The sequence below is a fragment of the Hoplias malabaricus genome, chromosome 13, assembly GCF_029633855.1.
Source record: "Hoplias malabaricus isolate fHopMal1 chromosome 13, fHopMal1.hap1, whole genome shotgun sequence".
NCBI classification, from domain to species: domain Eukaryota; kingdom Metazoa; phylum Chordata; class Actinopteri; order Characiformes; family Erythrinidae; genus Hoplias; species Hoplias malabaricus.
The window spans coordinates 20,195,049-20,222,084 of record NC_089812.1 but is presented as its reverse complement, the minus strand read 5'-3'; the positions used below and the strand labels follow the sequence as shown (position 1 = coordinate 20,222,084).

The 27,036-nt window shown below is 43.0% G+C and overlaps 1 protein-coding gene across 6 annotated transcripts in view; it reads left to right on the top strand.

Moving 5' to 3' along the window:
* caskin1 (CASK interacting protein 1) overlaps nucleotides 1–25,664 on the top strand; it is a 91,279-nt gene extending 65,615 nt beyond the window's left edge. For 3 of the 6 annotated variants that reach the window (XM_066641708.1, XM_066641712.1, XM_066641709.1), the window contains 13 exons: nucleotides 137–263; nucleotides 3,600–3,788; nucleotides 6,775–6,858; nucleotides 9,569–9,687; nucleotides 10,010–10,106; nucleotides 11,062–11,162; nucleotides 19,896–19,997; nucleotides 20,700–20,838; nucleotides 21,474–21,649; nucleotides 21,852–22,871; nucleotides 23,432–24,263; nucleotides 24,377–24,863; nucleotides 25,069–25,664. In XM_066641708.1, coding sequence (XP_066497805.1) covers nucleotides 137–263; nucleotides 3,600–3,788; nucleotides 6,775–6,858; nucleotides 9,569–9,687; nucleotides 10,010–10,106; nucleotides 11,062–11,162; nucleotides 19,896–19,997; nucleotides 20,700–20,838; nucleotides 21,474–21,649; nucleotides 21,852–22,871; nucleotides 23,432–24,263; nucleotides 24,377–24,863; nucleotides 25,069–25,165 — 3,570 coding nt within the window. In that variant the 3' untranslated portion in view covers nucleotides 25,166–25,664. The remainder of the gene's footprint in view (nucleotides 1–136; nucleotides 264–3,599; nucleotides 3,789–6,774; nucleotides 6,859–9,568; nucleotides 9,688–10,009; nucleotides 10,107–11,061; nucleotides 11,163–19,895; nucleotides 19,998–20,699; nucleotides 20,839–21,473; nucleotides 21,650–21,851; nucleotides 22,872–23,431; nucleotides 24,264–24,376; nucleotides 24,864–25,068) is intronic. The other 3 variants (XM_066641710.1, XM_066641711.1, XM_066641713.1) reach the window with 3 other exon arrangements.
* The last annotated feature ends 1,372 nt before the right edge of the window (nucleotides 25,665–27,036 follow it).

Below are 27,036 nucleotides of genomic sequence, written 5' to 3'. Positions count from 1 at the left end.
TTCATCATTATTGTTTACTGATAGATATGATTTATTGCACCTTTAATGGGTTATTAAATATCATTATCTCATACAGGTCTGTTTACTGCTGTTTATACTACACTATGGTATTGATTTGTTTAATTATTCCCAACAGGTTTTGGAGCAGCATTCGGACGGCAGGTGGAAGGGCTGTATCCATGACAACCGAACAGGAAATGACCGTGTGGGCTACTTCCCCTCCAGCATTGTGGAGGTCATTTGCAAAAGACCAGGGACTACAGGTGAGAGAGAGAGAGAGAGAGAGAGAGAGAGAGAGAGAGAGAGAGAGAGAGAGAGGGAGGGAGGGAGAGGGTGTGTGTGGCTACAGAAAGAAAAAGAGACTAACCTGTTGTACACATATGTGTGATGTGCAGAAACTTTGGCATCTGGTGAAAGGTATAAACGCTGTATGAATCTGTGCAAATGTGAATGGGGTTGTAATGATGAGGAGACAGAAGGCTGTATCTTATGTTGATTTATTGTGGTGCACAGAGAAGTGTGGTCGCCCTCTGGAGGTTTGGAGGATTATTTCTGGATTTCTGTCGCTGCTGTTGCTATGGCAACCCCGTCTCTACAAACCAGTCATGAGGTCTTTATTTTTTAACAGAGCTGTGTTTTAATTTTGCCCTGGTATTTTTGATGCATTTGAAAACAACTGCAGGTTATAAAATAATAATAATAACAATCCCTTGATAATAATCAGGGGAGACCATGAAAGAAGAAAAAAGGAGAAGATGAGTTACGAGACAGAGGAGAGGAATGTGAGAGAAAAGTGGAGAAGTCTAAACAGAAGAAATGATGTGAGAAGGAGATGATGGAAAAGAGAAAAGGAGAAGAAAGCAGAATGACTGACAGGAGAAGGCAGGAGAGATGAGAAATGACAAGGAAGAAGAGAAGAGAGAGAAAATGTAAGAGAAGATATAAAGAAGAGATAAAGAAAAAAATCAGCCAAGGAGAAGAAAAAACGATGAGAGGAGGAGGAGAGAGAGGAAAGGCCTTTAATTTCAGTTTTAATTGAAAGAGAGGCGGCTTTAATCTCAATGATTATTTGTGTTCAGTGTTTTATGTGTTTAACATTATGTCGGTCAGCGTTTTCATTTCCAGTGCTCTGTCTCTATGTCCACCGCAAAATAATCATCCAATATTTCACTCAATAAATTCTTTGGATTAATGGGATTATAGAGCTATACTTATAAATCACAGAAATATAGAATGTAGATATTTTTTATATATGGTTATTTATAAAAATCCCCATAAAAAATAGAAAAAAACTATAAACCATGTGTAAACCTTTAATTATTGAACAGTGCAAGCTTAGCATTTTTATTTACCTCAGAGGATCAAAATTTAGTTAGCTTAGCCATTTACTTTTACCCTCAGAGCATTAATGTTAGCTTAGTGTCATCAGGGCAGCAAAGTTAGCTTAGCATTTACACTTAGAACAAAATTAACTTTGAAGCAGCATTTACCTCAGAGAATCAAAGTTTAAAAATTAGCTTAGCATCTAATTTTACTTCAGGGCCTTAATGTCAGCTGAGCAACATTTACCTAAGGGCACTAATGCAACCCGGTACCACACCTACTCGTGATATAGTCACATATATAGGATACTGCAATTTGTGACATAGTCGCATATTTTCGAACATTTTATGCGACAATATCACAATCATAAGTGTATGGGTAATTACCATACAAACACTATGCGACAGTAACATGAAAACTCTTCCTCATTACAGGTGTCATTACATAGAAAAAGGCATAATGTGAATTACATAACATAGGTAGTTATTCCAACAAAGGCATAAAGTATTTTATTATCATAATATGATTATCCTAAGCAATGCAATATTATTGGTGTCCTACTTTAGCTTTACCTCTAACAAGAAAATTTCTTTCACTTAACGTTATTTTGACATTTTCAAAAGGTTAATACTGAAAAGGAAATTTTTCTAGCCATGATTTGCTTTGATATTTTAGCAATTAATAAATTAGTAAGGTTATTTTTTCCGTAAATAAAAATAAGACAGTGGTATTAATGGATGGTAATGACGCCTTAATGAGGATGTTTTTTTCGAGTCACTGCATAACACAGGGCCCTGATATGAGGGTTATGATATGGTAATTACCCATTCACTTACAATTGTGATATTGTTGCATAAAATGTCAAAAATATGCGACTATGTCACAAATTGCAGTCTCCTATATATGTGACTATATCACAAGTAGGTGCGAGTCCGGGTTGACTAATGTTAGCTTAGTAACATTTACTTCAGGGCAGTAGCTTAGCATTTACACTTACTTAAGAGCAGAATTCTGAAGCTACAGAACCTTGCAACACTTTATCTCAGATTCACAGCTCTGAGTATGAGAAATCTTTACCCTTCAGCTGTAAAAATGTATTAATAATAATTATTATTATTAATAATTATTTATAATAATTATTATTATAAATAATACTGTCCATCAGGGGCGGCACGGTGGCGCAGCAGGTAGTGTCGCAGTCACACAGCTCCAGGGGCCTGTAGGTTGTGGGTTCGATTCCCGCTCCGGGTGACTGTCTGTGAGGAGTTGGTGTGTTCTCCCCGTGTCCGCGTGGGTTTCCTCCGGGTGCTCCGGTTTCCTCCCACAGTCCAAAAAAACACACATTGCAGGTGGATTAGCGACTCGAAAGTGTCCGTAGGTGTGAGTGTGTGAGTGAATGTGTGTGTGTCTGTGTTGCCCTGTGAAGGACTGGCGTCCCCTCCGTGGTGTATTCCCGCCTTGCTCTGGCTCTGGACCCCCCGCGACCCTAAATTGGATAAGCGGTTACAGATAATGGATGGATGGACTGTCCATCAGAATAATTTCAGAAATAATGTTTTTTAAAAGTTCATGGTGTTAACATGGGCAAAATATGGGCATTAACTGTTTATACTTAAATATAAACTTAAATTCTTTTAAGTTCTTTTAATTACATTATACCACCAAGATTAGAAGTTGTTTATCCTCCAGAGGTCTTTGCCGTACTGCACCAATATATTTACTGCTTACTACATATATTTTCATATTCAAGTAGTATGTATTACACCATTTCGAATACATCCTGAAAATGATGACAGCAGTAAAAACAGGAAACTAAGAAGATGGAATAGAGGAATTGATTAAAGTACATTTACAATGATTAGATTACAAAAATAGTAGATAATAGAAGGGAATTAAAGACATTTATTTCAACAGCTCAGTTCAGACACAAATGGAGTTCAGCGTGCAATATGAAATGGTTTATTCTAACTTACACAAACATATGTTCCTTTTCCACTCATCGCCTTCATCTGTGTTTATGGCTGGGACAGATATGTGTGTATTTGTTGTGAGGTCATTCTATTCCTGTCCGAGCTAATGATTAGAAACTCACGACTAACAATCCTCCTTTGTGTGCTTTTATGATTTTTTGCTGTTTATTTTTAACATTTTGTTGTTGTTGTTGGGATTATTTTCCTCCTTCTGTTAATTTGGTTTTCCCCTCTCTTGCGTGTCCCTCTTGTTTTTGTTGTTGTTTGTTGTTTATTTCCCTGTTTGGGTGCTGCTGATGTATCTAGGTTGTTGGAGCACAGTGGTTTGTAGTCAGCAGTATCACACCGTGCCGCTGTGTCTCTCTCCCGGGGAAACGTTTCATGAGATTCAAATCCAGCCTCATCCATCCGCGCCACATGCCCATCAGCCACTTTTCACTTCCTTCGGCTATAACAGGTCACAAAGCAGCTCAGCCAAGCCCCCCGGCCAACAAGGTACACCCCTAAATAAGTACTGTAATTTTATTATTATTTACTTTATTTCCCTTTCTTATTTTATTTCCAAAACTTTAAGGAATGCCTAAACCTTATATGGATCATATTTACTCCATAACACATAAACACACAAAAATCTAAATACAAAATTTTCACCCCAGATGTAGTTTATCAGTCAAACCATGTTTGAACCATGAACTCTGCTGCTTTACCTCTGCTCTGAGACTAAAATAAGAGTTGCCTTAACTGATTCCTAGTCAATAGACCCATATGGATCCCATGTTTATTTATTTATCCCGTATAGTCATCCCAGTGGGACCACCAGCCCACCCAGAGCCATTGACTCATCATGAACCCTGCTAGCCCCTGCAGGCCCATTAGATACTTATAAAGTATCTGAGTAACAAGGTGATAAACGTAAACAAACCGCAAAGTCTCTCTGTAATGAAATGGGTATGCTGGGAAATAAAGTAAAACTCCTCCAGCAATCATCTGAGGTAAGAATTACTGCTTAATCCCAGTTAAAGACCAGAGACAGTTTAGTTTACTGGTAAAACGTAAATAACTACTACTTGAAACTTTAATCTTATACTCTGCTTTAATATTATACTTTAATTTTGTAAACAGTGACAAAACAGTACAGTGAAATGTGGACTTTGCAGCTAAACTCTCCATGGCTATGAACAGACAAAAACTAGGGATTAGGGGCAGTGGAGCGGTCGCCAGCTATTGCATCTGGGGGCAGTTGGGGGTTAGGTGCTTTGCTCAAGGGCACTTTGAGGATGTTGTGGGAGGAGCCATCTCTGTTCCTCCACTACCACCATGCTGTCAAGGACGCTGAGTCGGACTGACGGAGGCGGATGCACACGCTACAACACAGACTTTTATTTACAAGAAAATAACAAAACAAACACAAATGGACTCGAGGGCAAACACGAAGCGAGGAAAGAACATGACTAGGAATTCAAACAAAACAAGATGACTAGGTATACAAACAAAATGAGAAACAGCATGACTAGGAATTATAACAAAACGACATGCCTTGGAGTAGGAAACAAAACGAATGACCGATACAATCAAGTGACACCAGGAAACTTAAATACATGAACAGACGAGACACACCTGAAACAGATAACGAGGATGATGGACAAGGAGGTGGAACAAAGGCGGAGACAAGGACAATACCAAACAGAGCCATGTGCTGAGAGAGCACATGGCAGGGAAAACAGACCAGACAGGACGAGGGCATGACACATGCTCTTTTTTCTGATGGTCCTGGGTATCAAACCAGTGATTTTCCATCTCCAAACCCCTCTCAAACCTCAAGGCCATGGCTTGAAGGTAACTACCTTCTTTTTATTTAAAGTACTACCTTCTTTATAAAATAACAAAAGCAGAGAAGAACTCTGTCGACCAAACGGGTCTCTGACTGCTGGACTACATTTGGCCCAATGTTTGGGAGATTCTGAAAGTTAAAGTTCAGTAAACAGTAATAGTTTCTGACATTCCTTTTCGTTTTGTGAGCGTTTCTCTTTATTTTCCACATTATTTTTTATTTCTGGTCGGCAGGTTACCAGCGGGTCGTGTGGGCTTCTGTGTGCTTTTGAGCGGCCTTGTTGTTTCTGATCTTTGCCTGACCTCTGACCTCTCGTGCTCCTCTCCCACTGTCTCTGTACTGATGTGGGCTTGTGTTACACTCAGAGAAACATCGGGCAGCATGGCCTCCTCTCTCCTTTTTCCTCCGTCTGTGTCTCTGTCCAGTTTTCTGCATTATTCCTCTCCATCTGACCTTCCTCTCACCTCAGAGTAATCCCGAATGTGAGAAATGGACTCTTTTAGAGGAAAAGGCTTTTTCACGGACACAGAGGATTCCTCTCGTAAAGAGTAATAAAGATCCCGAAGAGCGTCTGTGTGAACCTTTCAGAGCTTTGCCTATTTTTCTTGTTACTGTGTATGAAGTAGTTAAAGTCAAACTGTTACAACCCCTGTTTCCCAGGTAAGAGATCTCACCTGTGCACATGCTCAGAATACTGTAATAGTGCTATAGATAATCCTTTGATATAAATTTCTCATTTAGACATGGATTTATGACCCTGATAACCCTAAAGAACCTTGCTCTCGTGATGCACTGCAATTCCTATCCTCTCTAACCTCTTCACATATATAATTATATATATATATATCTGTATATATTATATATGTACTTATCTCTGTGTACATGTGCCTCCAGGCATTTATATATGTATATACTCTAATATACATGTCGTATTTATATATTTATGTACTAATGTATATAAATGTTCACATATATTTGTGTTCAGAATTGTTATTATTTTGCATGTGTGTGATGTGTGTGCTCTGTTTGTGTGTGTGTGTGTGTGTGTGAGAGAGAGTGAGAGAGAGAGAGATGCTAACATGGATAAAATAGATGAGATAGATTTGTTTAGTGAATAAGGCCAGAAACACACCCCACAAAACTTTTCTAAAATAGATGCTCTGAGAGACACAAAAGATTTCTGTGCTTCATAAAACTCTGAAAGAGTTATGGAATGTGTAAAGGGTCCTCAGGATATTTCATTATTGGTTGTTAGTGAATGTTTCTGGTGGTACCCGAGGATTGAGTGGATCTCCTGACCAGATAAGGGCAGTGTAACAAACATGAGAAACAGTGCAGTATAATGTACTATACCTGGGTGCTTGGGGTGAGTTTCTGCTAATATTGGAGGACTTGGACAGTTCTCAGAGTAAATGAGTTTCCCCGGGCAACACTTCTGACCAGCAGGAGGCAGTGTAACTCTTTGAGTGGGGTGTGTTTCTGGTGATAATTGAGCAATGGAAGGATCAGGTCTACCTGGCAGCGTAGGCCTTTATATGGGAACTGGGCGTATCATAAAGTAATCAAGCGTCCCTCAGGTGTCCTCCTGAACAGTGGGGGCGGTGTAGGCTGAAGCAGGGTGGCGGGGTTAATGCTGTTTCTGTGTTGAAGGTTCTCGCGGTTCAGAGTCCAGCCCACACGGTTCTCCGACTCCCAGCAGTGAGGAGATCTGGGTCCTGCGCAAACCTGCAGCAGGTAACAGCAGGGCCTGAACTCCTCCTCTTCCTCCTCCTTCTCCTCCTCTTTCTCCTCCTCCTCTTTTCCTCTCAAGCCATGCTCCAATCAGGCCACTAGAACCGAGCCGTACAGACACCCAGCTCGCTTGCAGTACAGAGGACAGCAGCCTGTTTCTTTTTAACTCTGTGTATAAGCCAGATGTCCTGCAGCTCTGGGCCACCTCTGGCGGAGATGTGGTTCTGCTGGACCACTGTCGGTTCTGCAAACTCATGGGAACCAATAGGGCCCCACATATTACAAAAGCTCTTCAGCTGTGTCTGGCCCAAAAGGTGACCTCTGGCGACATGTGGCCTTCTTTTGTTGTTTATGTCGCCCTCATATGGCCAGTGAGGGGGTTTCGCCCAAGGGCCATTATTCCATATGGCACTGGTTCCCAAATATTTGCTGCAGTGCCCCCATTTTATAGATTAGAATCCAATACACACACACACATCTTTAAAACCCTAACTTATAGCAAACTACAACGTCTAACGGGACAAATCAAAAATAAAAATACAAATCACCTTTACAGTGGAATTATTACAGATGACATGCATTATGTCATTCATTTGCCTTGCTGCACCTACTCTAATAGCTCTGCCCACTTTGGGAGCCACTGCCGTACGTGAAGTGGGCCATGAACGTGGGGCTGGATGTGGGCCGGACCAGGGCCAGAATCGTTTCATATGTGGGTAAACTCTTAATTTCAGAATCCCGTAAAACTAAATCCTTTCAGTCTTTTTGACGTCCTTCAGGAGTGAAACATTGTTCAATTATTTTCAGTTTTCAGCTCAATCTCTGCAAGACATTTTGGAATAGTGTTACATTCTTCTTTGATTTTGGAAAATAACTACCTATAGAGCTGGACAATCATTCATTCATTCATTGTCTGAAACCACTTATCCAATTCAGGGTCGCAGTGGGTCTGGAGCCTACCCGGAATTGGACAATAATTCAATATCAATAAACATCACAATATAAAATGTTTCATAATCATAATATTTTAGTACACATTATTTACAGCATCTGTCACTGATTGACAGTCATTAGAGGGCGCTGTCGTCAGTTCAGCACTTTTAATTTAGTTTAAAAATATTAATATTGACAAAACCAATAGCTAAATGTTTGATGGTGATGTCATGTTTCTTGGCAGTTTTTCTGTCTTTTGTTGTTTATATTGATATCAGAATTATATCATATGGACTAAAATGTAGAAATATATAAATATATATTTATATATAAATTGTGATATTAATTTACTGAAATCACTGTTTGTAAATTTCTTATATTTCATTTTTAGGGAAAAAAATGTAATTATGTTTTACTCATTTTTTTTGCTCATATCTTATCGATTGGAGCATCCTTCCTCTCCTCCTCTCCTCTTTCCCTCCTTCCTCTCTTCCCTCGCTCGCCCTGGTCTGTCCTGCTCTTTGTCAGGCCTCTGTTTTTCTGCCTGAACTCAGATGCTCCTCAGTCTCCATCCGCTGTGTTTTAGAGAACTCTGACTCAGAGCATCAGAACAGATCGCTTCTCTAATTTGTCATGGACACTGAAGTCGTATCACACTTCTATAGTTGGAGTCTTGGCCATTAAAGGATTTCTGTGTGAGCTGGAGGCCCATATAAGGAAATCCTGCTCACACCCACACCTCCTTATATGGGCATCCTGCTCAGACCTGGAACTCCTTATATGGACATGATGCTGACTATAGAATAAAGGTACAGCGTCAGTGTTGTGAAGAATGTAAACTCATTAGAGGCCATTAGATCCTCGTATTCCTTCCACTTTGTTTTGTCTCTGTCAGTCTGTCATTGTCTCCAGTTTTTGTGACTTCATGGTGTTCCTTTAAAGGCGTAGTTTGGCAAAAAAAAATCAATTTACATGACTTTCCTGTTCGGCAATGTTTGAACTGGTGGTCAAGGTTTTGGTATTTGATTTTATAATTCAGCACTGAGGTTAAAATTGCAAACAAGTAACAGAAATCTACAGTTAGGTCAACAAAGCACTGCTGATCCTGAGAGTCGTAAAAGAATTCAGGTAAAACACTCTAAAACAAAATAAACCTTTAAAAAAAAATTAAAAGTAATTTTCCAAACTTTGGAGACTATTTGTGTCTGTTTTGCAGCATTTAACCTTGTGTTTGCACTCTCACATAAATGTGGGTCCAGTGCTGTGATTGGACAGACCCAGATGAGGGGGCGGGGCCATTATAAAGTCTCTGCAATTGATGTCAGAAGTGGAGCAGAATCAGAACAGCTCGTTTTATCCCATTTTCTGACTCAGGCAGTGCACAGAATACTGACTGGGGTCTTGTTTCTCAGTGTGTGGGTTGGTGGCCTCCAGATCCAGACTTTAATCCACAAATCAGCAGACTACGGGACAGTTCTGGACTTTGCTTCTGTTACTTGTTAGCTGTGTTACTGAGGTAAAAATGAGTGACCACATGATGGAAATAAAGAGAGGAAACTGTGAAACATTTTTTACCAAACTGTGTCTTTAATCGTCCAGTGCCTGAAGTCCATGATTGCAGTGCATCCTCAGTCTCTTCACGCATGTCTCAGTGTCAGTGCATTGCAGTGGAGCTTGAGTTCAGGGAGGGGTAGGAGTGGTCTGGACTCACTGTCTGTCTGTCTGCCTGTCTCTCTCTCTGTCTGTCTGTCTGTGTTTGGGTATTTGTGTGTGTCTTTAGGTGGAGATCGCAGTAGTGTGGGCAGTTCAGGAAGTGTAGCCAGTGCTCGATCCTCAGGCAGTGGACAGAGCGCTGGCAGCAGTTCCCACATCCTCCACGCACAGGCAGAGGGGGTGAAGGTAAGGGAAATGACTCCCACAAAGCAAGTACAACACCCAGAAACTACCTCCATGACACCGGTACAACAACCAGAAACTACCCCCATTACACCGGTACAACACCTAGGAATTCTCAGATGTACACAGTCTGAGCTCCGGGGACCTGAGAGAAGGGAACAGGGGCAAAGTGTAGCAGTGATGTGAAAGTTCACAACCAAAAAGAAAACCTCCAACACCAAATATACCTCATACTTTATGTTTGTGATAACATAGAAAATGAATCAGATTTTAAGATTATTTTGTTAATGAACGATGTGCTGTTGATGTGATCTTTGTCCTGCAGCTTCTGGCTACGGTTCTGTCCCAGTCGTCTAAAGCTAAAGAGCATCTTCTGGAACAGTCCAAGTCCCTGGAGCACTCTTCTGTCACCACAGCTAAGGGTATGTTCAAATTGGAACCAGGTTTAGAAATAAATGAGTTCAGGGGATTTTTGTACTGAGCCTGATTGAGAAAAGTAAGGTGCCTCCTGCTCCTGAGGAAAATGAAAACTTCTAAACATGTGTGAGTAAGTAAACAAAGTATTCATTCATTCATTATCTGTAACTGCTTATCCAATTCAGGGTTGCGGTGGGTCCTACCTGGAATCATTGGGCGCAATGGAGGGGGTGCCAGTCCTTCACAGGGCAACACAGACACACACACATTCACTCACCCCTACGGACACTTTGGAGTCACCATTCCACCTACCAACGTGTGTTTTTGGACCGTGGGAGGAAACCGGAGCACCCGGAGGAAACCCACGCGGACACGGGGAGAAAAACACCAACTCCTCACAGACAGTCACCCGGAGCGGGAATTGAACCCACAATCTCCAGGTCCCTGGAGCTGTGTGACTGCGACACTACCTGCTGCGCCACCGTGCCGTCCCAACAAAGTATTAATGATAAATAATAAAGGATTAAAAACTATGAAGAAAGAAAGTCAGCTAAACCTCCACAGTAAATAATCATTTGGAAATGATGTGGGAGCCTGTGACTTAAAGCAGGTGTTTAATCTGGTAAAAGAAGGGTTTCAGTTTCATATTTCCTCAGACGTGTGTTGAGCTACGTGGTGAAAGTCTAATTTTTTCAGATTTAAGGAATTAATTTCCGCTTTTTAATCTTCTCCCAAACCCAATGATATCACCTAGGCCTCATGTTTTCACAAATGCTCTATTGGTGTCGCTGCTCGGCGCAAGGCTGTGAGGCTGGTACAGTGCAGAGACTTGGACGGCGCTCTGATGTCCAGATGGACGTGGGAGGAGAGCTGGTCAAGAAATGGAGACGTGGAATGGTTACAGCCTGCAGTAACACTCTAATGTGTGTGTGTGTGTGTGTGTGAATGCTCTTTCTCCAGGTCCCACCTCCCGGAGTCAGAGTGTGTCGAGTTGTCCACTCCATGAGACTCCACCATACTCAGAGTCTCAGAGAAAAACTGAACTCATCAATGAGGGCAAGGTAACACTCTCTCTCTCTCTCTCTCTCTCTCTCTCTCTCTCTCTCTCTCTCTTTCTTTCTCTCTCTCTCACACACACACACACACACACACACACTCTCTCTCTCTCTCTCTCTCTCTCTCTCTCTCTCTCTCTCTCTCTCTCTCTCTTACACACACACACACATGCTCACACAAACACACACACCCACACAAACACACACTAAGGTGTGTGTTTATAAACAGTGGTCAGGATGCTTTTGCAGCATTTCCTGTGTCAATTTGCATCATCAGTGTTGCAAGCTTTGGGCTTCAGGAGGGACACGGTGAGTTAGATACACTCTAAATCTGTCTGTCTCTCTCTTTCTCTGTCTCTCTCTCTCTCTGTCTGTCTTTCTCTGTCTCTTTCTCTCTCTATCTTCCCCTCTCTATTTCTTTCTGCCACTGCAGTGAGCAGTGTGTCTTTCCTCCTCTACTTTTGTTCTACCACATTTCATCCGGTTCCATCACCTTAAATCTATTTTCCATTCAACCTTAAATGCTGCAGCAGGTACAGGCTTGTGCCAGTCCACATTAACAGTCTCAGTGTGAGAAACATTGATCAGATATAAAGTGATTTATTCTCCATTTCCAGTCTTTTTCATAATGAGCTGTTTGGAGAGATCCACTATGATTTTAAAGAGGAAGGGTGTGGAGTGTTTGAAGTTTGTCTCATAGCGAAACAGCGGGAGTTGTGAGAGTTAGGAAACGTTGGATCCTGTAAATCCCTCTGTTCCTTGGAAGCTCCCAGATGGAGTGTTGTGAAAGTACAAAACATATTTTGCAAAATATTGGGACAGAAGCATAAAACAAGAGTAAAGTTAGTTTATAGAACTCTCCAGTTCTGAAGTGTTCCTCTATCAACAGGAGAATATCAAACAGATTACTCATAGAGAGTGAGAGTGTGTAAACCTGTGTGAGTGACTGTGTGAGTGTGTAAACCTATGTGAGTGATTGTGTGAGTGTGTAAACCTGTGTGAGTGACTGTGGGAGTGTGTAAATTGTGAATGTGTAAACCTGCGTGAGTTACTGGGTGAGTGTGTAAACCTGTGAATGACTGGGTGAGTGTGTAAACCTGTGTGAGTGACTGGGTGAGTGTGTAAACCTGTGTGAGTGACTGTGTGAGTATATAAACCTGTGAGTGACTGTGTGAGTGTGTAAACCTGTGTGAGTAAATGGGTGAGTGTGTAAACCTGTGTGACTGTGTGAGTGACTGGGTGAGTGTGTAAACCTGTGCGAGTGACTGAGTGAGTGTGTAAAACTGTGTGAGTGACTGGGTAAGTGTGTAAACCTGTGTGAGTGACTGCGTAAGTGTGTAAACATGTGTGAGTGACTGGGTGAGTGTGTAAACCTGTGTGAGTGACTGGGTGAGTGTGTTAACCTTTGTGAGTAACTGTATGAATGACTGTGTGAATGACTAGGTGAGTGTATAAACCTGTTTGAATGACTATGTGCATGACTGGGTGAGTGTGTAAACCTGTGTGAGTGACTGGGTGAGTGTGTAAACCTGTTTGAGTGACAGTGTGAGTGACTGGGTGAGTCTGTGAATGGATGAGATGCCCTGTGGAGGACTGATGCTCTGTCCTGTGTGTATAGTGACACTGATCTTGACGGTGTGGTTACAGGAGATGAATGAATGAATGGAGGACAGACTGTGTGAGATTGGACAGAGTTGGACAGATTGCTGCAGTTCTCAGAACCCACAGTTGTCCATTTGTGAGGGGAGTCCTGTCCCCTGGGCTCCTGTGAGGACGTGAGCCGTGTCCGATGGGACATGTTTTCGTTTCCCTGAGACTCACTGACGTCATTGCTTTCTCAGTCTGACAACTACAGGGTTGTCTGAGAGACATTTGTCCCTGAGGCTGAGACGAGTCTGTGTTTGTGACAGGATAAACCTTAAGGCAGGCAATAACCTGTGTGATTTAATGTGCTCCTCCAAGCCTGTAGAGCTGATGGAATGAAATTGGCAGTTATGGAGCTTTTCAACGGCCTGGAACCTACTCGACTCAACTCCGTTCTTTTGCTTTTCCACTGGCCAAATCTGGTCCTGGTCCTGGAACTGGTTATTTTTTATGCACTGCTACTAAATTGTGAGGAGTAAACTCTGTAGAGCTTTGATTGGCCAGAAAGACCTGTCAATCACCATGAAATGCAGAGCTCTGGCACAATCCCACTCACAACAGCAACTTGTATCATTCCCCCGAGGGCTTTTTGAAGATATTCAAATGCTCCTTGGGTCAGTGGCCGACAAAAATCTCGGCGAAAACGGAACGCGTGACAAGGAAAACTGCTCTGAACGTGTGACAAGGAAAACTGGAGGCAGAGCTGTGTTCAGTCCAAACAACAACAACATGCCACACAAAGAGTAAAACAGTGCCTGATTTTACCACTGCGTTGTTGTGGTTTTCAAAGCCAGCGATTCCTGTTAGACATGGGGATTTGCGACATCACTGGCTCCATTTTGTGGGGGAGCTGTGACAGTGGAAAAGTAACAAGCTTTAAACGAGCCGAGTAGAGCTCCAGTGATGTAATGACTGTGTCTGCTTGAAAAGAAGTCACACAGCCACATGATTAGCCCCATTTTAATGTTGAAGTGTTTGTGTAGTGCTCAGTTTTCTGGTCTTTCCTCTGATTCTGATCCTGATTCTGACCCTAATCCTGATCCTGATCTTGACCCTAATCCTGATCCTGATCATTTCACCTCTGGGACAGAGACAGTGACCCACTGCCTCGTATCTTTTCTCCTAGAGCTCTGAGGCTGTTAGCGAGTGGCTGAGTCAGTATCAGCTGCAGGCCTACGCTCCAAACTTCATCAACGCCGGCTATGACATTCCCACCATTAGCCGAATGACCCCCAAGGTAAGAGTTAATCCCCCTTCCCAAATGCCCAACTGCCCCCCTCCCCAACCCAGATCAGCATGTTGCGAGAGCCTGAAGCTGATTGGTCCCAGTCCTGCGGCAAGAGTGGGCAAGCTGGACTCTCAGTCAGAAACTGGCAGAGTCTGAGCTGCTGGAGATTGCATCCATATGGCGTTCTCTTCTCCTGTCTGTGTGTGTTTGTGTGTCCCTCTCAGTGTCATTTACTCCTCCATGGGGCTGGATGGTCAGTTGTTGTGTATATGATGCTGAAAGAACATCTCAGTTCATGAGGCTACATGAGCTTATCGTGGCAACTGATATAAACCTACGCAAACATTCGTAAACACTTTCTCTGGTAGGTATTGTCCATCCTAAAGAATGCTTGTTTGAACTTTATCATTAAGCTTTTATAAAACATCTCAAATAAAAGAATCCAGCTACTATCCTCTGGAGACAAGAATGAGTCCAATCCTAATACTATTAATGTTACCAAGTCCAGGATAAGACCCAGCAGAAAAACTTTGAAGACAAGAGTCTGTGTGGGTTTCCTCTGGGTGTTCCGGTTTCCACCCATGCTCCAAAAACACACGTTGGTAGGTGGAGTGGTGACTCAAAAGTGTCCATAGGTGTGAGTGTGTGAGTGAATGTGTGAGTGTGTGTTGCCCTGTGAAGGACTGGCGCTGTGGAGTTCCTGCCTTGTGCTCAGTGATTCTGTGTAAGCTCCGGACCCACCGTGACCCTGAACTGGATAAGGGTTACAGACAATGAATGAATGAATGAATGACTGAATGGTGACAAAGACCCTAAGGTCCAGATTAAATACAAATGGGAACAAAATCAAGACAAGTCAGAGTTTCAACAATCAACAATTTTATGACACTGGAAACTCAAGAGTGCAGGACCTTGGACTCCAACTCCAAATACACATTGGAAATAGAAATATTACAAAAACATGGCATGAGTACCATTCAACCATTCAAATAGTCTATAATCTAAAAACCCTATAGACTTAGACTACATTCAGTATGAACACAATCGATACTGTAGTGAAAATAATTATGCCCCATGTTGTGGTGGCATAAATACTACATAGTTATCAATGATAATTAATTATTTGACTAATAATTAATTATTTAATTCATTTTGTTAAACTCCATGTTTGGGAGCCATGAAATAATATGTAGTGTCTTTACCTGTCCAATTTTAGCTTGGACATGTAGGTCATCATGTTGGATGACTTTACATATTATACAGCAGAATTTGCTAGAATTAATATTATTATTATAATAATATATTATGCTCATTGACCCGCTGTAGGTTCATGGCTCTGAAACTGAATCTGAACTAAAAGTAATAGTTCCGTACAAGAAAGGTGCGCACAGAAACAAATAACCAAGGATTGGTTTTATCACACAACAGGTTTATTAATAATAATATCAAATAATGAATATTGATTATACATTCATATAATGAAATGGGTTACAGCGATACATGAGGGAACAGGGAGATTAATATATGAGGGAATTTTTCTATGATAATTACCCTAAATTTTATAGTTATAGTTTATCCCATCAAAGGTTCAGCATCAGCCTCCTGAGTTATGAATGAAATGAAACCATGTGAGCTTACGTATACTTGGAGATGGACTGGAGATAGCTGGGAGTATGTCACTGACGCGCAATGCTTTCTGGCGCTGGGCTTCCTGGAGCACTGCAGATGCAGGCCTGTAGCACTACAGCCGCTGGCGTTCCTTTTCTCCCTCTTGGCCAGAGACACAATGACCACTCCGTCTGAGCTGGTGGTATTCTGAAGGTTTCTGTGGGAATTCTCCGTCATCGCTGATCTGCCTTCTGGTGAGAGACACGCCCATGCAGGCCTTTGCTCATGGGCCTTTGCTCATTCTGAGGGTGCATGTGGCCTTCTCCATCGCTGATCCTGGAGCTCTTGGCATCACTTTTTAGGGTCAGAGGTCTGAAGTCTCCTTTATGCTCTGGGAGGCATTGAATTTTGCTGGAATAAACTATAGTCCTTTTAACTATAGTTTTCTACTAGAGATAAAATTAAAATAAAACTTCTGGTTGGAAGTTCTGGGTGCTGGGGCTCTCCCTTAACTGACTACCTAGCTGAGAAGCATTGCCCACTGGAAGCAGGAGAGAGAAGTTCTTCCTACATTTTCTTTCTGTTCTTCTCCAGTTTTGTTCTGAGAGTGTGAGTTAGAGAGAGTTCTCCCTTGTTCTTCCTCTCGAACATTCTCTCTAGAAATTTCATGCCACTGGGTTTTTAACCAGAATTTAGAAAACCCACCTGGAATGCCTGATTGGTCCTCAGGGATTGAGGATTGGAGCATCTCTTGCTCCTGATTGGTTGTTTCCTGTACCTTGGTAGTACTCCTGTACCACATCCAGTATGAACAGTATCGAGACCTAAACCACATGCAGTATGAACAGTATCAAGACCTAAACCACATCCAGGATGAACAGTATCGAGACCTAGACCATATCCAGTATGAACAGTATCGAGACCTAAACCACATCTAGTACGAACACTATCGAGACCTAAACCACATCCAGTATGAACAGTATCGAGACCAAGACCACATCCAGTATGAACTGTATCGAGACCTAGATCACATCCAGTATGAACAGTATCGAGACTAAGACCACATCCAGTATTAACATTATCGAGACCTAAAACACATCCAGTATGAACAGTATCGAGACCTAGACCACATCCAGTACGAACAGTATTGAGACCTAGACCACATCCAGTATGAACAATATCGAGACCAAGACCACATCCAGTATGAACAGTATCGAGACCTAAACCACATCCAGTATGAACAGTATCGAGACCAAGACCACATCCAGTATGGACAGTATCGAGACCAAGACCACATCCAGTATGAACACTACCGAGACCTAAACCACATCTAGTATGAACAGTATCGGGACCTAAACCACATCCAGTATGAACAGTATCGAGACCTAAACCACATCCAGTATGAACAATATCGAGACCTAGACCACATCCAGTATGAACAATATCGAGACCTAGACCACATCCAGTATGAACACTATCGAGGCCTAAACCACATCTAGTATGAACAGTATAGAGACCTAAACCACATCCAGTATGAACACTATCGAGACCTAGACCACATCCAGTATGAACAATATCGAGACCTAAACCACCTCCAGTATGAACAGTATCCAGACCTAGACCACATCCAGAATGAACAGTATCCAGACCTAGACCACATCCAGTATGAACTGTATCAAGACCTAGACCACATCCAGTATGAACACTATGGAGACCAGTGATAACTCCCTGTTAAAAAACCTGATATTTCAAGGTGGTATTGTGAGATTAGAGACACTTTAATGACAAACAGCTGGCAGAAACATCTGTGTGAAACCTCACACTAGCTACTGCTGCACTGGTTGTGTTTGTATTGTGTGTGTGTGCATGTTCCTCTCTGAGGTGGTGGTGTGTGCTGTGCTAAGGCTAAATTAAGATCATCATGGTAGCTGATTACTACATAAAGCCTCTGAGTGTCAAACACAACACAGAGAAGACTGAGTTCCCAATGTAGGATTCCCCATAGAATTAGAAACTTTTTAAAAATATACTCAAGGAATGAGGCTTAAAAATGTGGTGCCTCTCTGCCCTCTTCTGATACTTTCAGAAACGTAGCACAGGAGCCTGAGACATCACAGGATCATAACCAGAAGTAGATGAGCAGTGTAGGTGATATATCAGACTGTAGTTTATTTTTTGCTTAATTGTGGCTTAACTAAAGTAAACCTTTAAATCTGAGGGCATAGTTCTGAATGGAGAAACAAGTTTCTGGTGAATCAAAGGTTCTCTGTTCAAATCGTTCTAATTTATTGCTGTTACTTTGCCTTCATCTTGTTTTAGACGTTCTTTACATCGATGCTACTCACTTCGTCATCAACAGTGTGATGATTCAGATTTTTTCATTGTTGTATTTTTTCCAGTGTACATTTGTTTGGGAGAGGATTATGTTCATCTTTCTAAGATTCAAAACATTGTTATCATCTTATCATAACAGTCTGAGCTCTACTTTCAGTGTGAGGACAGAAACACTGGGTTATTTCTGTTTATCAAGCTATTAATAATCAACTGCCTTCATATTTATTTGCATTTTTATTGAGCTTTATTTAGATTTTTAGATAAGTTAGAATTACAAACCAGATTCCAAAAAAGTTGGGACACTAAGCAAATTGTGAATAAAAACTGAATTCAATGATGTGGAGATGGCAAATGTCAATATTTTATTCGTAATAGAACATAGATAACAGATCAAAACTTTAATCTTAGTAAATGTAATATTTTAAAGGAAAAATATGTTGATTCAAAATTTCACAGTGTCAACAAATCCCAAAAAAGTTGGGACAAGTAGCAATAAGTGGCTGGAAAAAGGAAATTGAGCATATAACAAACAGCTGGAAGACCAATTAACACTAATTAGGTCAATTGACAACATGATTGGCTATAAAAAGAGCTTCTCAGTGTGTCAGTGTCTCTCTGAAGCCAAGATGGTAAGAGGATCACCAATTCCACCATTGTTGCGCAGAAAGATAGTGCAGCAATACCAGAATGGTGTTACCCAGCGTAAAATAGCAAATATTTTTAAGTTATCATCATCAACCGTGCATAACATCATCAAAAGATTCAGAGAATCTGGAACAATTGCTGTGCGTAAGGGTCAAGGCCATAAATCTGTACTGGATGCTCGTGATCTCCGGGCCCTTAAACGTCACTGCACCTCAAACAGGAATGCCACTGTCAAGGAAATAACAGAATGGGCTCAGGAATACTTCCAGAAAGCATTGTCAGTGAACACAATCCACCGTGCCATCCACCGTTGCCAGCTGAAACTCTAAAGTGCAAAGAGGAAGCCATTTCTAAGCAAGCTCCACAAGCTCAGACGTTTGCAATGGGCCAGGGGTCTTTTAAAATGGAGTGTGGCAAAATGGAAGACTGTTCTGTGGTCAGATGAGTCACGATTTGAAGTTCTTTATGGAACACTGGGACGTCATGTCATCCGGACCAGAGAGGACAAGGATAACCCAAGTTGTTATCAACGCTCCATTCAGAAGCCTGCATCACTGATGGTATTGGGTTTCTCTCCCTGCATTTTTCAACAAAATAATGCCAGACCACATTCTACAACAATCACAACATCATGGCTACGTAGGAGAAGGATCCGAGTACTGAAATGGCCAGCCTGCAGTCCAGATCTTTCACCTATAGAGAACATTAGGCACATCATAAAGAGGAAGGTGCAACAAAGAAGGCCCAAGACGATTGAACAGTTAGAGGCCTGTATTAGACATGAATGGGAGAGCATTCCTATTTCTAAACTTGAGAAACTGGTCTCCTCTGTCCCCAGACGTCTGTTGAGTGCTGTAAGAAGGGGAGATGCCACACAACTTTTTTGGGATTTGTTGATGCCATGAAATTTTGAAACAACATATTTTTCCCTTAAAATGATACATTCTCTCAGTTTAAACTTTTGATCTGTGATTTGTGTTCTATTCCGAATAAAATATTAGACTTTGGCACCTCCACATCATTGCATTCAGTTTGTATTCACAATTTGTTTAGTGTCCCAACTTTTTTGGAATCCGGTTTGTAAATAATCTGCAGAAAATTGGAAATTGGAGCAGATTCTTTTCATTTCATTGATTGATTGTATTGCTATTGTTTAGAAGTGGAGCACAGGAGTGGGTCTCCCACCTGAGGATGACCAAGTTTAAAATAGGGTCGAGTACAGAATCTCTGACTCCTTCTGCCACTAGGTGTCAGTATACAGACTGTTTTTATTATTTCAGGACCTGTCAGCCATCGGAGTGTCCAAACCTGGTCACCGCAAAAAGATGACTTCCGAGATCAACAAGCTGAGCGTTACAGAGTGGACACTGGACCAAAAACCTGTACGTCGCACAAACATAACACACAAGAGAAACGATGAACACACACAAACATTGGAATAAGATTTTTCTGCTTTGATTTTTCAGACGAGGTTGAACAGTTAAAGCTAAAGCACAAATCCGTGATGGAATTTTTTTTTCGCATAAACCATTAGGCTTCAGCTGGTTCAGGCTGCACAGCACCCCCCGGAGTCCTAGACTAACCCCGCAACCACAGGCTTTAACAGACTCCCCCTCGACTCTCCGTTCTCTCCTCTCCTCCGTCCTCACCCTTTAGGACCCCTTTGTTCTCACAGCAGTGCCCCCTGGGGGTCTGATTTTAGAGCGCGTTTAGATCACTGTACACAGCACTGAGCATAAGTCAGAGACCACACAGCGTTTATTTACTGTCCTCTAAAGACGTTCAGAACACACTCCATACATCACTATCACACCACTCTCACTGATACAGAGTGTGTTTCTCATATAAACCTCTGTAAATATGATTCTGAAACCCACTCAGACCTCTCACTTGTCATGGTGTGGTGGAGTTTATGAGAGAGAGAGAGAGAAAGAGAGAGAGAGACAGAGAGAGAGGAGAGAGAAAGATGGGGGTCAAAGCTTTATGAATGTGAGCCAAAATCTGAATGTATGATTTTGATCTGAATAATATTTAAATGTGTGTATGTGTCTGTGTGTGTGTGTGTGTGTGTGTGTGTGTGTCAGTCTACTCTTGGCGAGTGGTTAACGATGATCGGACTGAGTCAGTATTACCAGGTTCTGGTCCAGAACGGCTATGAGAACATTGAGTTTATTACAGACATCACATGGGAGGACCTGCAGGAGATCGGCATCACCAAACTCGGTAAATATACAGAAGTTATAAAATGATGAGTTACTATACTATCAAGATATTTTTGTGAACTGCTGCCAGTTTGGGACACTAGGTGGAGCTCTGTTTCTTTCATTCTGTAGAAGGTGTGGAGGGAGAAGTCTAGTCATTGACTTACAGTAGCACAGAGCTGTAGAGCCCGAGGAATTATCCCACTAGCGAGCTGCCATTTCCACTGACTGTGTTGGAATTACAGGGAATTAAAAAATGAACAGCAAACAGCAGCAAAAAGGCCGTGTGTGGTTCAGAGCAGTGTGAAAAGTGAAGAGTTTATTAGGTGCTGCATTGGTTCTGAGCTCCATCAGGAAAAAGCTGCAGAAGACGGGTGATGGATTTGTTCTGTTCTTGGGGATAATACTGTGTCCAAAAATCAGTGTGAGTGTGGGTTTAGATTTACAGACGGGGTCAGCGTCAGAGATTCGGAATGGAGCGCAGTAACACTTAAGTTTCAGGGTACTTTTTAATAAATTGTATGTAAATTTGATATCAGTAAATCACACGCAATACTCCTTTGTAATTTTTGATAATGAATTATACCAGACAATGTGAGAACTCTTTATTGTTTCTTGTCCTAACTGTCCTGTGCTCTGTTCTCCTCGTATCCCCAGGGCACCAGAAGAAGCTGATGTTGGCCGTGAAGAAACTTGCTGAGATTCAGAAAAATTCAGAAACTCGGAACGCATCTCGGAAGAAGGCTCCGGTGTCTCAGGACACGATGGCCATCGAGAGTCCACCTCCTGTGGACACTGGGGAGTGCATGTCCCCAAAGATGACCACCTTCCAGGTAGAGATCAGGACACTTTTGCCTTTTAAATATGAACAGGATTAAATTAATACCAGTGGTGTGTCGATAGATCACAACATTTAATCTGTTTCTTTGAGATTTTTCTGTTTAGATTTTATTTGGTTTCATATAAAGTGACCTGCTTTTCGTGTTGAAGTCAGGTGCGTTTCTGTTGAAATAACCCCTCCTATCCTAATTTCAGGACAGTGAGCTGAGTGGTGAACTCCAGGCCTCCTTCACTCGCCCCATAAACATTCAAGACGGACCTGAAATCAGACCCAGTGCCAACGGAGGACCAGTTCCTCAGCAGCGTTCACGGAGCCTCCACGAGAACAGCATCAACAAGAGCCGAGACTGTGAGGAACCAAGCGGTCCTCCGAGGAAAGAGGCTCGTACGATGCGTCAGAGCAGCCAGGGCCAAAGGTCCAGCGTTTCTCAAACCAAACCGAGACAGAGTTACCCACAAGGCAGTGGGCCTCCGTACACTCCACCTCAGACTCCGACCAAAACCAAACCGCCATCCTCTCAGAGCGGGGGATCATCCCAAACCAAGCCCAGGCCCAGCCCTCAGCTCCTGCAGCAGGAGAGACCTATATCTCCACGATCTGTTCCTCAGTCTCCGACTCATCGTGCCAATCAGACCAATCAGCAAGTCTCACACCCTGCAGAAAGCGTGGAAACACCTCAGTCGTCGCCGGTCGTCTCTGTGCCACTCCTGTGTCTGCCACTAGAGGGCGAGACTGATGACGAAGTCTCGCCGAAGAGGCGCTCTCACAGTCAACAGCGCTATGCTGTTTCTGACAGCGAACAAGACAGAGAGGACATGAAGGTAACAGAAACAAGTGGAAAATACGCCACTGTCCAGCCGCGGGTGAGCAGGAGCAACTCCGTGAAAGGACAAAGCGATAAAAACGTGAACCGCAGCCAGTCGTTTGCTCTCAGGCAGAAGAAGAAAGGTCCACCCCCACCTCCACCCAAGCGCTCCAGCTCCGCCATCTCCAGCTCCAGCAGCAACTTAACCTATGTCCCGCAGGAACGTAGCCCCACGGGACACATGCTGGACGTCTGCTACCAGCCGCAGCGCAGAGCCAGTGACCTAGGCGGCGCTGTTGACACAGGCAGCGCAGGCAGTGTCCGGAGTATTGCCGCCATGCTGGAGATGTCCTCCATAGGGGGTGGAGCTAAAGGTCTGGCACAGAAAACTACAGGACATTACTTACAGGTGAGAGAGTGGTGGACATGTCTTCTTCACAGCAGAACACAGTTCTGGGTCTTAATGAAACGTCTGTGACCTGTGTCTGTGCCACTTTCAGTGCCTGTTCCTTTAAATGATAATGAGCCACTCACTGTTCACCCCAACCCCGAGCACACAGCAGTGAGGAGCAGAAGCTCTGGTTTTTAAGCTCTGGTTTTTAAGCTCTGGTTCTCATTTTCTCTGTTTTTACTCAGTGTTCTTATTTCACCGCGTTCGTTGTGTATGTTTAGCTGTGTTTAACCTCGTCTTTGCACTCTCACATACGAGGGGGCGGGGTCATTCTAAAATCTCTGCATTTGATGGCAGCGCACCGAAAACTGACTGGGGTCTTGTTTCACAGTGTGTGGGTTGGTGGGCTCTAGATTCACACTTTAATGTGAAATTGCAGTTTGCAATTCATAGTATATCTGCTTTACATTTTATATACAAATACAGAAGTACCTGCAGATTTATTTTCTTTTTGGTGTAAGAAGTTCAGCAGATGTGAGAACAAACTTTTGTGTAAATCACCGTCTTGTTCTCCTCAGGTGGGCATTGGAGGAGGGAAGCAACATGACGCCATTGGTTTGGACGGAGAGGTGGTGAACCGGCGTCGAACCATCAGTGGTCCGGTCACGGATCTGGTGGCAGCAGCAAAGAGAGGATCACAGCCGTCTGCGCAGCAACCTCCACAGCAAATCCACCCTCAAGTCCAACAGGTGCAGCAGGCCCAGCCGGTCCCGGCCCAGGACAGAGCAGCTGTGGAACCTCAGTCTGGTTCTACTGGAAACTCTGCAGAAAACCTGCCCTTTGCCGAGGACGGGAACCTCACCATCAAACAGAGACCGAGACAGGGCAAGGGCGAGGGTGAGGACGGAGTGGACGACATCTACTCCATTCCTCAGGAGGACGTGTCACTCGTGGACGGAAGGGAACCACTCAAGAGCAGAACCTGGAGCTCTAAGCAGCACCAGGATGAAGCCAAGTTCCAGCTCACGGAGTCCAACACGGTGAAGAGACGTCCTAAAAGCCGAGAGAGTAAAGAGCCAGAAGAACCACAGCTGGAAGAGCCATACCAGAATGGTACAGGGACCATCAAGAGACGTCCGACTTCCACATCAGAGGTGACCGTCTCTGAGCAGCCGCGGCCTCAGGAGCACGTGGAGAACAAGCCTCGGAGAGACAGCGCCGATGAGAACACGACTCGGAAACCCGTCAAACCTCCGGTGTCTCCCAAACCTGTCCTCGCTCAGCACCTGAAGAGGCAGGGACCTCAGGCTGCCGCCGTCAAGAAAGCCCCCTTCCCGGGCCCGGGGGCGCCTGGCAGCCCAGGTACTGCTCAGTGTGGCCCTTTCTCTTGCCCTGTCTTTACACAATTATGTGAGTATCCTCTAACAAAGGCTATAACGCCTTTCTCTTCTTGTCGGACCCAAATTTTGCTCAGGCAAGTCTTTCTTCCCATCTCTCTCCCTCTCTCTCTTTCTTTTATGCAGTCGAAGGGAAGAAGGTGCCTCCTCCGGTGAGTCCCAAGCCCACACCTCCTCCCACGGCACCAAAACCGTCTAAAAACACCCTCCAGGTAGTCAATGCCCCGTCCAATCAGACCCTGGCAGCGTGCTCAGGGAGAACCCCGAAGATCGAGTGTCCGGTCTTGACCACAAACCCAGGGAAATCCCCGACTCCTCCGGCCCAGAGTCCCCAAACTCCACACACTCCTCAGACCCCCGTCGCTCCTCAAACTCCCCAGACCCCGCAGACCCCCCAGACCCCGCAGACCCCCGTTCCGCCACCAGTGAAGCCCCCACGTTCCTCCATCAGCGGGGTCTCCATGGACAGCGGGCAGGGGCTGGGGCTCGGCCTGGGGCCGGGGGGGGTCCTCAGTGCCGATGCCGTGCAACAGAAGATCGAGGAAACCAGCGCCTCGCTCGCAGCAGCTCTACAGGCCGTGGAGGAAAAGATTAAAGAGGACAGACACAGAGAGTGAGTACTCAGTGTTCTCCTCAGAGCATGTTAAGCTGATGAACAGAGGTTAGTATTCTCCTCCAATAATGTTGAGCTGAAGAACAGAGGTTAGTTTTCTCCTCCGAGTGTATATATTCTGATGGAGTGTTGACAGTTAGTATTGGGTAGAACTCACACTACAGTTGTAAGTAAATACATAAACGTTGTGTTTGTTTCTCTTCAGCTCTGTGGTGGAGAATAAGAGCACAGTGAGCATCCTGGATGATATCGGCAGCATGTTTGACGACCTGGCCGATCAACTGGATGCTATGCTGGAATAAAGAGCACAACCTCAGGGCCCAGGAGAGCACAAAAGGGGAAAAGAAAGAAATAAAACCTGAACTGACAAAGAGACAGTGTCCCACAGAACCTTCAACACCTTCGAAAACCTTGGAGTCCTCCGACCCTCAGCATCCTGCACCTCCCCACCTCCCCACTCCTGTGATCCTCCATTTCTCTCCCTTTCTATGGAATATTCCCTCACTCCCTCTGTCTATCCCTAAAGTTGTTTTGCACACCCCTGCCACAGGTGAAGTGACCTCCAGAGCTTTTTACCCAGAATACAAACTCCACCCCCTCTGTTATTTTCCGTCTTAATAAAATGCTACAGTGAGGAATGACTAGCAAAACAATACCAATAATTACTGTATATGAAATTATAGTTATGGTATGTGTACATTGTAAGCATGAGGAAAGTTTGTATCTATAAAAAAATAATCTCATAGTGAGAGTCATGCATTAGTACAGTAATATATATATATGAGTATATATATATATATATATATATATATATATATATATATATATATAAAAATAAAATCTTTTATTTTGTTTTTAATTTCATGGTTAAAAATGGTACAAATACAGTGTTGCTATGTTTCAGATCTCTATGGACTTTGACGACAGAAATGATTTTTTCTATGACCAAAACAGAGTTTAAGAAAAAAGTAAATAAATATAAAAACGCTAAGCTAGCTCGTCAAATATATATATATATATATATATTAGCCGTGCTCAGTAGAGGGCAGTAGTGAGCCGTGTTGATTTTCGTGACTGGAGTTCCTGTGTAAATCCTACTCTGCTCTGTGTGCTTTACCTCTGTCTTTAAACTTTTGGTTCCATTTCATTCTGCATGGACGAGTTCACACTAGGGATGGATATTAATTAAGTTTCTTTTAAGTCGGAATGTCACCATTTACAGTATTAAATGGAACAGCACTTAATTCAAATTTCCCATTCCACCTTAAATGGAACATAAGATACATTCTGCCAAATGTTTTTAATTTTTCCGTCCCACCTTAAAATGTTCAGTGGTTTCGTTTCCGACATTCAACAGAGTTCCCATACCACTTTAAATGGAGCCATCAATTAACTTCTGTTGGTTTGAATTCATGTTCCCCCCTAAATGCTGCAGCACTTACATAATGATACCTTTATTTAAATTTCCCATTCCATTTAAATGATACAGCATCTACATTCTAATGACCTTATGTAAATTTTACATTCCACCTTAAACAGTAGATACATTCTGCCAACTTTATTTAAGTTACCAGTCCCCCTTTAAATGTGCAGCAGTTTCCCTTCCAACATTCAGTTTTGTTTTGTTTATTTATTTGAACATCCCATTCCACCTTAAATGTCTGTCCCTTGTGTGTCCCCGTCCTGCCCCGGGTTTGCCTCATTCTGGCCCTCCCTTCCCCGCCCTGCGCAGTGTCCTGTGTGCCTTAACAGACAGGTGACCTCAGCGCTGACACACACACACACACACACATGGAATGTGGTGTTGGCCAGTAGAGGGCGCTGTGAAGATTTTCAAATGTTTTTTTATCCGAATATGAATAACTACAAACCCCAGTCATGTCATCCATTGTCCAAGCCACTCCCCCATGACATCATCACAGCTGTTCTACAAAAGTTATAGAACCTATTGCTCCACCTACAGTCTGTAACACAGTATTGATATGTTTACATAAATATTTAGTAATTGATTATTCCCTGTTGTTTGAGTTAGTGTTAACATTAATGCTTATATTAGCGTTATGCTAATCAGAACAAAACTCAGATGTGTGGAGGTGGACGATAAGGCCAAAAGGAAATCTTGGTAAATAAATACTTTCATAATTCATACTATTTATCAATATTTCAATGCTGT